Source organism: Physeter macrocephalus, chromosome 5, assembly GCF_002837175.3.
Source record: "Physeter macrocephalus isolate SW-GA chromosome 5, ASM283717v5, whole genome shotgun sequence".
In the NCBI taxonomy this organism is placed as follows: Eukaryota; Metazoa; Chordata; class Mammalia; order Artiodactyla; family Physeteridae; genus Physeter; species Physeter macrocephalus.
Window position 1 is genome coordinate 12,223,155 of NC_041218.1, and position 12,380 is coordinate 12,235,534.

The following is a 12,380-nucleotide window of genomic DNA, read 5'->3' on the forward strand; positions in this document are numbered from 1 at the left end:
TATTGATCTTTGCTATTGTTTTCTTTGTTTCTATTTCATTTATTTCTGCTCTTATCTTTATGATTTATTTCCTTCTACTGACTTTAGGTTTTCTTTGTTCTTTTTTCTCTAGTTGTTTTAAGTGTAGGGTTAGATTGTTTATTTGAGATTTTTCTTGTTTCTTGAGGTGAGATTGAGTTGCTATAAGTTTCCCTATTAGAACTGCTTTTGCTGCGTCCCATAGGTTTTGGGTCGTCATGTTTTCATTGTCATTTGTTTCTATGTATTTTCTTAGAACTGATCTTGCTGCATCCCATAGGTTTTGGGTCATCGTGTTTTCGTTGTCATTTGTTTCTATGTATTTTTAAATTTCTTCTTTGATTTGTTCAGTGATCTCTTGGTTATTTAGTAGCACAATGTTTAGCTTCCATGTATTTGTGTTTTTTACTGTTTTTTTCCTGTAATTGATTTCCAGTCTCATAGCATTGTGATCAGAAAAGATGCTTGATACGATTTCAGTTTTCTTAAATTTTCTGAGGCTTGATTTGGCACCCAAGGTGTGATCTGTCCAGGAGAATGTTCCATGTGCACTTGAGAGGAAAGTGTATTCTGCCACTTTTTGGTGGAATGTTCTATAAATATCAACTAGATCTATCTGGTCTATTGTGTCTTTTAAAGCTTGTGTTTCCTTATTTATTTTCTGTTTGGATTATCTGTCCATTGGTGAAAGTGGGGTGTTAAAGTCCCCTACTACGAATGTGTTACTGTCAATTTCTCCTTTCATGGTTGTTAGCGTTTGCCTTATGTATTGAGGTATTCTTATGTTGGGTGCATAAACATTTATAATTGTTATATCTTCTTCTTGGATTGATCCCTTGATCATTATGTAGTGTCCTTCTTTGTCTCTTGTAATTGTCTTTATTTTAAAGTCTATTTTGTCTGGTATGAGAATGCTACTCCAGCTTTCTTGTGGCTTCCACTGGCATGGAATATCTTTTTCCATCCCCTCACTTTCAGTCTGTATGTGTCCCTAGGTCTGAAGTGGGTCTCTTGTAGACAGCATATATATGGGTCCTGTTTTTGTATCCATTCAGCTAGTCTATGTCTTTTGTTTGGGGCATTTAATCCATTTACATTCAAGGTTATGTCTATGTCTTTTGTTTGGGGCATTTAATCCATTTACATTCAAGGTTATTATCGATATGTATGTTCCTATAACCATTTTCTTAATTGTTTTGTGTTTGTGTGTTTTTTTCTTCTCTTGTGTTTCACTCTTGGAGAAGTTTCTTTAGCCTTTGTTGTAAAGCTGGTTTGCTGCTGCTGAATTCTCTTAGCTTTTGTTTGTCTGAAAAGCTTTTGACTTCTTCATCGAATCTGAAGGAGATCCTTGCTGGGTAGAGTAATCTTGGTTGTAGGTTCTTCTCTTTCATCACTTTAAGCATATCCTGCCACTCCCTTCTGGCCTGCAGAGTTTCCACTGAAAAAATCAGCTGATAACCTTATGGGGATTCCCTTGTATGTTATTTGTTGTTTTTCCCTTGCTGCTTTTAATATTTTTTCTTTGAATTTAATTTTTGTCAGTTTGATTAATATGTGTCTTGGTGTGTTTTTCTAGGGTTTATCCTGTATGGGACTCTCTGTCCTTCCTGGGCTTGGGTGACTGTTTCCTTTCCCATGTTAGGGAAGTTTTCCACTATAATCTCTTCAGATATTTTCTCAGACCCTTCCTTTTTCTCTTCTTCTTCTGGGACCCCTATAATTCAAATGTTGGTGTGTTTACTGTTTTCCCAGAGGTCTCTGAGATTGTCCTCAGTTATTTTCATTCTTTTTTCTTTATTCTGTTTCTCGACAGTTATTTCCACCATTTTGTCTTCAAGGTCACTTATTTGTTCTTCTGCCTCTGTAATTGATTCCTTCTAGTGTATTTTTCATTTCAGTTATTGTGTTGTTCATCTCTGTTTGTTTGTTCTTTAGTTCTTCTAGATCTTTGTTAAACATTTCTTGTATTTTCTCAGTCCGTGTTTCCATTCTATTTCTGAGATTCTGGATCATCTTTGCTGTCATCTTTACTGAATTCTTTTTCAGGTAGATTGCCTATTTCCTCTTCATTTATTTAGTCTTGTAGGTTTTTACCTTGCTCCTTCATCTGTGACATATTTTTTTGCAGTCTCATTTTTTTTTTTTTTTTTTTACGAGTGAGATTGTTTTCCTGTTTTACTGGTTGTTTGGCATGACGCTTCCAACCCTGGAGTTTGTAGGCTATTGGGTAGAGCTGGGTCTTGGTGCTGAGATGAGGAACCCTGTGAGACCTCACTCTGATGAATAATCCCTGGGGTCTGAGGTTCTCTGTTAGTCCAGTGGTTCGGACTTGGAGCTCCCACCTCAGGAGCTTCCACCGAACCCCAGACTCACAAATCAAGATGCCGCAAGCCACATAGGGTGGCCAAAAAAAAAAAAAAAAAAAAGAAAGGTAAAAAATAAAATTAGACTACGAAACTAACAGATATGTTAGAAAGAATGTAAAATTAAAAATATAGATGAATCAACAACTGGAAGGTACATCAGTACCACAGTAGTAAAAAAGAGGAGGAGGGAAAAGGAAAAAAATAAAAATGGTGGCAGGGGGAAGGCCTTGGCTGTGGAGAGTGGGGCCAAAGCAAGGGTGAGGTTTGGGCGGTGGGTGGGGCCAATGCTCAGGACCCAGTAGGATGGAAAAGGCCCTGGGGGCTGTGGAGGGTGGGGCTTAGGCTCAAGGAACAGAAGGGTCCCAGGCGTGCCCCCCACCCCTGGTGTCAGAGGGCAGGGGCCCTCACCTTGGAGCCTAGCAGGCTTCCTGGGCTCGAATGGGGGGGGCAAACGCCCTCTTATCCTTTCCTGATCCTCCAGTATTGGGTCTGGGAGGCCCCCTCCCACCTGCCTTTCCTGATCTCCCCAGCCTCCCTACTGTGCCCCCAAGACCAATGCGGCCAGAGAGGGGTGGGGAAGGGGAGGCCTTGGAGGGCAGGGAACTGGTGTGGGAGTTCAGCAGGCTGCCTGTGCTTGAGTGGGAGGGGCAGTCACCCTCTGTTCCTCTCCCACTCCTCTCAGAGGGCCCCTCCTGCCTGCCTCTCCTGATCTCCCTGGCCTCAGGGGCCCCGATCTTGTCTGGCCTCCATTTCTCCTCCCCGCTCGGTCCCCCTACATCCTACTGGTTCACTCTGGGGTTCCTCCCATTTCCTTGGGGGTCAGAGTCTCCCACCAGCGGACGGCAGGTGCCCTAGTTGTGGGGAGACGCTAACTCCACGTCTTCCCACACTGCCATCTTAGTTTTATAGTTTTAAATTCTATATTTAGGTCTGTGATCAATTTGGGGTTAGCTTTTGTAAAGAGTATAAGGTCTGCATCTAGATTTTTTTTTTTTTTGCATCTGGATATACACTAGTTCCAACATGATTTGTTGAAAAGACTCTCTACTATATAGCACAGGGAACTCTGCTTAATATTCTGTTATAAGCTAAATGGGAAAAGAATTTGAAAAAGAACAGATACTTGTATACGTATAACTGAATCACTTTGCTGTACACTTGAAACTAACACAACACTGTTAATCAACTATATTCCAATATAAAATAAAAATTAAAAAAAAGAGTCTCTTGCTACATTCTGTTGCCTTTGCTCCTTTGTCAAACATCAGTTGACTATATTTATGTGAGTCTATTTCTGGGCTCTTTTCTGTTCCATTGATTTGTCTGTTCTTTCCCCAGTATCACATAGTCTTAATTATTGTATCAGTATAGTAAGTCTTGAAATTGAATTGTGTCAACCCTCTAACTTTGTCCTTTTTCTTCAATATCATGTTGGTGAGTCTTTTGCTTCTCCATATAAATTTAAAATCAGTTTGTCAGTCCACAAATGACTTGTTGGAATTTCGATTGAAATTGCACTGAATCTATGGATCAGTTGGAAAGAAATGACATCTTGAAAATATTGAGATTTCCTATCCATGAACAAGAAATATTTTTCTATTTATTTAGTTTGATTTTGTTCATCAAAGTTTTGTCGTTTCCCTCATATAGATCTTATACATATTTTGTTCTATTTATAGCTAGGTATTTATTTGGGGGGGGTACTGATGTAAATGTTATTGTGTTTTTAATTCCAAATTCCAATTGTCCATTGATAGAGTTCGATGCTGGTTTGATTACTGTAGCTTTGCAATATATTTTGAAATCAGGAAGCATGATGCCTCTAGCTTAGTTGTTCTTTCTCAAGATTGCTATGTATTCTGGGTCTTTTGTAGTTCCATATGAAATTTAAGATTGTTCTATTTCTGTAAAAAATGTCATTGGAATTTTGATAGAGATTGTATCTAATCTGTAGATTGCAGACTATCCTGAGAATAGCCATGTTTGTTCCAAGGATGCTGTTTCTAGATGAAGAAAAGTGTCTAATTCTCAAGATACTCTTGAGATTTGTATAAGAGAAGATAGAGTTTTCTTCCCAGCTTTGAGTCACCATTGATTATCTGGGCCTTGAAGCAGCAGTGCATGTGCCCAGAGCCTTACAAAGACAAATACTCTTTTAAAAAAAAATTTAATTTATTCATTTATTTATTTATTTTTGGCTGTGTTGGGTCTTCGTTTCTGTGCGAGGGCTCTCTCTAGTTGCAGCGAGTGGGGGCCACTTTTCATCGCGGTGCGCGGGCCTCTCACTGTCGCGACCTCTCTTGTTGCAGAGCACAAGCTCCAGACGCGCAGGCTCAGTAGTTGTGGCGCACAGGCCTAGTTGCTCCGCGGCAAGTGGGATCTTCCCAGACCAGGGCTCGAACCCGTGTCCCCTGCATTGGCAGGCGGACTCTCAACCAATGCGCCACCAGGGAAGCCCTGTAGTAGCTTCTTGATGGTAATTTTGGGGTTGTCTTATTGTCCCCCCACCCATTCTCAATTCTTCCATCATCTGTGTATCCAATTACATGTATCATATTTCCTCTGTCTGAAATATCTACAGTGGTTTCTGTTTTCCTGGGAGGACTCCAACTATTAAAGGCTCTCATGAAAATAATGCCAAGTTGAACAGTTTGAACAAGGACACCTAGGTCTCTGGGTGAAACAGAAAGCAGTATAGGAATAACATAGAGATATAAAATCTACTTCCTCTTTTCACATTATGTTAGTTGTTAAGTATAGGGTTGCCCTGTGACACAACCATATGGAAAACCATTCACATTCTAGTCCATGTAATTGGCAGTCCTTAGAGTTGTGCAGTTCACAACATGGTCATCTGTACCTAACAAACCTGGGTGGGTAGATATTGCCCAAAGCTCATTTTTATTGGTTAGTGACATCTAGTTATTTGTAGGACTGGAGTCAACTCCAAGAGATAGAAAGAAAGAAAAAAAACAACCCACAGTAGCCTAAATAAAACAGTAATTTTCTCACATATAAAAGTCTGTAGGGATGTAGTTCAGGGCTGGTATAGATGCTCATCTCCACAAAGTCCATAGCCACCCATACACTGGATTCCTTCTAGCGCACCAATCTGCCATCTCTCAAGTGTGAACCTCATTCTTATTATCCGTGAGGCATATGCCTTCCAGACAGCAGAATGGAAGAAAGGGCCAAAAAATATAGGGGGAAGGGGCACAGGTAGGCAATGGGAAAATGCCAAATATCCCCTAAGGAAGATTTCAGATAGGTACCACATGGCACTTCTACTTAGATACCTTTGGACAGAACTTTCAGGAGTGAGGGGTGGGTGGACCTAGGTTTTTCCTTCTCTGGTCTCTGCTTCTCTTTAAGGGGGAACAGAGAAACAGTTCCCATAAGTTGATGCTGATGTTCTGGCCTTGAATCTATAGCGACTTCTAAGGCCCCCAGAGAAGGAAGAAATAGAGACTAAATCAGAAACCTAGACTCACAGGTTTTGAACACTAGATTTTACAGATATGGGAAATTAGGTAAAAATCACATAATTAGTTAATGAGAAATGTAGGACTGAAAGCCAGGTCTTCTGATTCCTAGTTCAGTGATCTTTTCATGATATGTCACCTCTTGGGGAAGACTGTTCTTTCTTTTCCCTGGGGCATATTACATAGCTGCAAATTCTTGGCAGTTCCTCTCCTCAGATGGTGGAGTTTATTTTTCTATTCCTTGAGTCTGGTCTGGCTTTGAGACTTGCATTGATCAAGAGAATATGGCAGAAGTGATGTTTTATGAATTTCAAGCCTAGGTCTCCAGAGATTTGCAGCTTCCACTCCTGCTTTCTTGGAATCCAGTTGCCATTGGAATGAGCCTGAGCCAGCCTCTGGAGGGGCCCCATGAAGGAGATGCCCTGGCTAACAATCCCAGCCAACCACCAAACAGAGGGAGGCCATCCTGGACTAGGCAGCCCTGAGCTGCCATTTGAAACCAAACATATAAACGAGTGCAGCTGACACTCCAACTACCTAATTTGCCAAGCCATAGAATGGAGAACCAATCCATTGTTTTTTAAGGCACCAGATTTGGGGGTTGTTTATTATAGAGCAATACTGGTATATTTCCTAACAGGTCAATCATATTTTTTGTGTTTTTTAAGGGTTTCACAAAGAGAGACCACACAATGTGTTCCATTCTCTTGTTTTCTCTTCTTCCAAATGGGGAAATTATTGTTCACCAATCCTTTATGCAAAACAGAATACTTACTGAACATTAAACAGGACCAATCCATGCTAAATATTTTATAATATTAGTATTATTAAGATAGACTTACTTGAAATAATGCAAAGTATAATTCTTTCAATTTTCACATGATGAGAAAAGTCAAGTTCCTTATGCTTGGTCATGCAGTTAATGCAGTTGGTTTAATAATGGAACTAGACTCAGCAAGGCACAAGCAGAATTGTCTTTATTCTTTCTTACAACTATTCCCACAAAACCTGCTCCAGCAGCTTATTCATCACCACTGGGTGAAATCTTTCACCTCTGGGTGAAATCTTGGAGAAGTCCAGTAGCTTTCCAGTTACTTTAGGTAATAACAGATTCTCCAATTATTTCTAGGTAATAATGAGGGAGGTCTGATCTACCACAAAAACTCTGGATTTCTGTTGCTTTCAAAATTTTTCCCCTTCCCCACTTCGCACTTGTCTCAGGCTTGACGGCTGCAATAGGAAACGCAGGTCATGGTCAGCGTCTCTCCTTCTCCGCCGATCTCCTTTCTAACTTGCAACTGCAGTTTTGGTTCCTTCCAGGTTGATGCTTGGGAACAGAGGAGAAGTAAGAGATGGAAAAGGATTCACTTTTAATCTGATTTGGAGCCCTCTAGATGAGGCTGATATCCAAAGTTGTCTCTCTTATGGATTCTTTTGTGGGCTCTTCAGGGTTATTCTCACTAGAAACATCTGCCTCAGGATCTCCAAATGGAATTATGCTTCTCCTGGCTTGCCCTTCATAAATTTGCCTTAATTTTTTCTTCCAAAGGCATGTGTCCAGCCTCTTCCTTCTGGGTGGCCTCTCTTCCGGTTCGAAGCCCTGCAGCATGTACATTTCACGTCAGCTCCTGGCCAGCTCCTTTCCACGGGATCCACAGAGCACAGACGGTGTACTGAATGCGCGCATCTGTAGCGGTGCATCTTGTGTCCACGGCAGTGTGCTTTGCTGTGCAGGTACCCAGCCACACTCTCTTGTCTTTATAATTTTCAGGCATAAGTCATTTGCTACTTCCTGGTATCTCAAGTTCTCCAAATCATTCTCTTGAACCTCCTTATTAGGCTCAAAGTGAGTGGTAAACATGATTCATGGTGAGGTGAGGGAAAGGAAAACCCACACTCTCCCGAAACTCTTTTTAAAGAAGACATTCTCCAATGTCCTCAACCTTTCAGCAAATTCTTAGCCTTGTCTGATATTCCATCGAGATCTGAGACAAACTAAAAGTAGAAAAACCAGGTTCAGAATCATTTATTCTTTTGTTTTTTCTTTTTTTCTTTTTTTTTTTTTTGCGGTACACGGGCCTCTCACCGTTGTGGCCTCTCCCGTTGCGGAGCACAGGCTCCGGACGCACAGGCTCAGCAGCCATGGCTCACGGGCCTAGCCGCTCCGCGGCATATGGGATCTTCCCAGACCGGGGCACGAACCCATGTCCCCTGCATCGGCAGGCGGACTCTCAACCAGTGCGCCACCAGGCAAGCCCAGAATCATTTATTCTTTACTGTACAGAAGAACTGATAACTATTGTATTGCTTTTGGAAACTGAAACAATTTAAACAAACACATGCAAGTGATGATAGCTATCATTTGTTCTTGGCCTGCAATTTGCAAGGCAGTGTACAAAGCACGACTTCCTTTACTTAGTCCCTATGCTAAGCTGTCATAGAAGGTATGATGATTTTGTTTTATAGAAATTAGGGGTATGGGTTTATTAAGAGATTTTCCCCAACATCACATGACTGTATTTGGTAGAACCCAGATTCAAATTAACTCCAGCCTGTCTAGAGCTAAAATTTCTACTTTATGCTAGATCACATCATTTCTATTGGAAAATATACTGAATGTATTTACTGAGGCTATCAGATGAAGAATGGTAGAACCAAGACTGAAAAAGGGGGGTGGAGGAGGTTAGACCACAGGAAAGATGTGGCCCATTGAGATGTCAACCCCACTGATTGCCCTGCTACTGGGAAGGAAAAAGGGAGAGAAGACCAAAACACTCTGTCTTAACAGTTCCAGGAAAAGTTAGACCTTTGAAAATAAAGTATACCGAAAATTACAATCCAGGAAACAATATTTCCTAGATGATGCTCTATGTGTGTGCATGTGCATGTGTTTAAATAGAAGTAAGCGAACGAATTGAATTTTAGGGGGAAAAAAAGGAAAAGAAAGAGTAATTGGGGGCTTCCCTGGTGGCGCAGTGGTTGAGAGTCCGCCTGCCGAGGCAGGGGACGCGGGTTCGCGCCCCGGTCCGGGAAGATCCCACGTGCCGCGGAGCGGCTGGGCCCGTGAGCCACGGCCGCTGCGCCTGCGCATCCGGAGCCTGTGCTCCGCGACGGGAGAGGCCACAACAGTGAGAGGCCCGCGTACCGCAAAAAAAAAAAAAAAAGAGTAAATGGAATAGCATCCCAGGTGGAGATATGACTGTGATTCTCAATTCCAATGCAGAGTAAACTTCCCCTGTTGGGTGACAATACAATTAATCAACAGCTAGTGAATGATATAGGTAGCAGATACTCTAACTTAAGAATCAGGGCATCAGTAAAAAAGATGTGGTATATATATACCCAATTGGGTATTGCTCAGCCATAAAAAAAGAATGAAATCTTGCCATTTGTGACAATATGAGTGGACCTAGAGGGTATTATGCTGAGTGAAAGAAATTCGACAGAGAAAGACAGATACTGTATGATGTCACCTATATGTGGGATCTAAAAAACAAAACAAATGAACAAACATTATGAAACAGAAACAGTTATAGATAGAATAAACAGTTGTTTGCCAGAGGGGAGGGGGATGGGAGGAGGAAAAAGATAGGTGAGGGAGATTAAAACGTACAAACTTCCAGTTGCAAAATAGATGAGTCATGCATATGAAATGTACAGTATGGGGATATAGTCAATAACTGTGTAATGTCTTTGCCTAGTGACAGATGGTAACTAGACTTATCGTGGTGATCATTTTGAAATGTGTAGAAATATTGAATCACTATGTTGTAGAACAGGAACTAACATAGTGTTGTAGGTCAATTATACTTCGAAAACAAACTCATGTAAAAAGAGATTGCAGGAGGAGCTTCAAGGTGGCAGAAGAGTAAGACGCGGAGATCACCTTCCACCCCACAAATACATGAGAAATACATCTACATGTGGAACAACTCCTACAGAACACCTACTGGACGCTGGCAGAAGACCTCAGACTTCTCAAAAGGCAAGAAACTCTCCACGTACCTGGGTAGGGCAAAAGAGAAAAGGAAAAAAAGAGACAAAAGAATAGCGACAGGACCTGCACCAGTGGGAGGAAGCTGTGAAGGAGGAAAGATTTCCACACACTAGGAGCCCCTTCGCGGGCGGAGACTGCGGGTGGCGGAGGGGGAAACTTCGGAGCCATGGAGGAGAGCGCAGCCACAGGGGTGCGGAGGGCAAAGCGGAGAGATTCCTGCAGAGGATGGGCGCCGACCAGCACTCACCAGCCCGAGAGGCTTGTCTGCTCACACGCCGGGGCGGGCGGGGCTGGGAGCTGAGCCTCGGGCTTCGGTCGGATCCCAGGGAGAGTCTGGGGTTGGCGGCGTGAACACAGCCTGAAGGGGCTAGTGCGCCACGGCTGGCCGGGAGGGAGTCCGGGAGAAGTCTGGAGCTGCCGAAGAGGCAAGAGACCTTTTCTTCCCTCTTTGCTTCCTGGTGAGCGAGGAGAGGGGATGAAGAGCGCCGCTTAAAGGAGCTCCAGAAAAGGGCGCGAGCCGTGACTATCAGCACGGACCCCAGAGACGGGCATGAGACGCTAAGGCCGCTGCTGCCGCCACCAAGAAGCCTGTGTGCGAGCACAGGTCACTCTCCACACCTCCCCTCCCGGGAGCCTGTGCAGCCCGCCACTGCCGGGGTCCCGGGATCCAGGGACAGCTTCCCCCGGAGAACGCGCGGCGCCCTCAGGCTGCTGCAACGTCACGCCGGCCTCTGCCACCGCAGGATCACCCCACATCTGTACCCATCCTTCCCCCCGGCCTGAGTGAGCCAGAGCCCCCGAATCAGCTGCTCCTTTAACCCCGTCCTGTCTGAGCAAAGAACAGACGCCCTCAGGCGACCTACACGCAGAGGCGGGTCCAGATCCAAAGCTGAACCCCAGGAGCTGTGCGAACAAAGAAGAGAAAGGGAAATCTCTCCCAGCAGCCTCAGGAGCAGCGGATTAAATCTCCACAGTCAACGTGATGTACCCTGCATCTGTGGAATACCTGAGTAGACAACGAATCATCCCAAACTGAGGAGGTGGACTTTGGGAGCAATGAGATATATATCTATATATCTATATCTATATCTATATCTATCTATCTATCTATATATATATTTTCCCCTTTTTCTCTTTTTGTGACTGTGTATTTGTATGCTTCTGTGTTTGATTTTCTCTGTAAAGCTTTGCTTTTACCATTTGTCCTAGGGTTCTGTCAGTTTTTTTTTTTTTTTTGGTATAGTTTTCAGCGTTTGTTATCATTGGTAGATTTGTTTTTTGGTTTGGTTCTCTTCTTTCTTTCTTTTTCGTTAATTAATTTAAAAATTTTTAATAATTTTTTGTTTTTTATTTTAATAACTTTTATGTTATTTTACTATTTTATTTTATTATTTTAATCTTTTTCTTTCTTTCTTTCTTTTTTTCTCCCTTTTATTCTGAGCCATGTGGATGACAGGCTCTTGGTGCTCCAGCCAGGCATCACGGCTGTGCCTCTGAGGTGGGAGAGCCAAGTTCAGGACATTAGTCCACCAGAGACCTCCCAGCTCCATGTAATATCAAACGGTGAATATCTCCCAGAGAACTCTATCTCAACACCAAGACCCAGTTCCACTCAACGGCCAGCAAGCTACAGTGCTGGCCACTCTATGCCAAACAACTAGCAAGACAGGAACACAACCCCACCCATTAGCAGAGAGGCTGCCTAAAATCATCATAAGGTCACAGACACCCCAAAACACACCACCGGACGTGGACTTGCCCACCAGAAAGACAAGATCCAGCCTCATCCACCAGAACACAGGCACTAGTCCCCTCCACCAGGAAGCCTACACAACCCACTGAACCAACCTTAGCCACTGGGGGCAGACACAAAAAAACAACGGGAACTACAAACCTGCAGCCTGTGAAAAGGAGACCCGAAACACAGTAAGTTAAGCGAGAAGACAAAAAATACACACAGCAGATGAAGGAGCAAGGTAAAAACCCACCAGACCTAACAAATGAAGAGGAAATAGGCAGTCTACCTGAAAAAGGATTCAGAATAATGATAGTAAAGATGATCCAAAATCTTGGAAATAGAATGGAGAAAATACAAGAAATGCTTAACAAGGACCTAGAAGAACTAAAGAGCAAGCAAACAATCATGAACAACACAATAAATGAAATTAAAAATGACATATTTAAAGTGATGAAAGGGAAAAACCTACAGCCAAGATTACTCTACCCAGCAAGGATCTCATTCAGATTTGATGGAGGAATTAAAACCTTTACAGACAAGCAAAAGCTAAGAGGATTCAGCACAACAAAACCAACTTTACAGCAAATGCTAAAGGAGCTTCTCTAGGCAGGAAACACAAGAGAAGGAAAAGACCTACTATAACAAACCCAAAACAATTAAGAAAATGGTTATAGGAACATACATATCAATAATTACCTTAAATGTAAATGGATTAAATGCTCCAACCAAAAGACATAGACTGGCTGAATGGATACAAAAACAAGACCCATATATATGCT

General features: G+C 42.6%; 1 protein-coding gene across 1 annotated transcript in view; it reads left to right on the plus strand.

The window, feature by feature from the left end:
• Positions 1-12,380, plus strand: part of KEL (Kell metallo-endopeptidase (Kell blood group)) — a 91,862-nt gene that overhangs the window by 48,906 nt on the left and 30,576 nt on the right. The window contains exon 2 of the mRNA XM_028489465.1: positions 7,416-7,600. Within this exon, the coding sequence (XP_028345266.1) occupies positions 7,416-7,600 (185 nt within the window). The remainder of the gene's footprint in view (positions 1-7,415; positions 7,601-12,380) is intronic.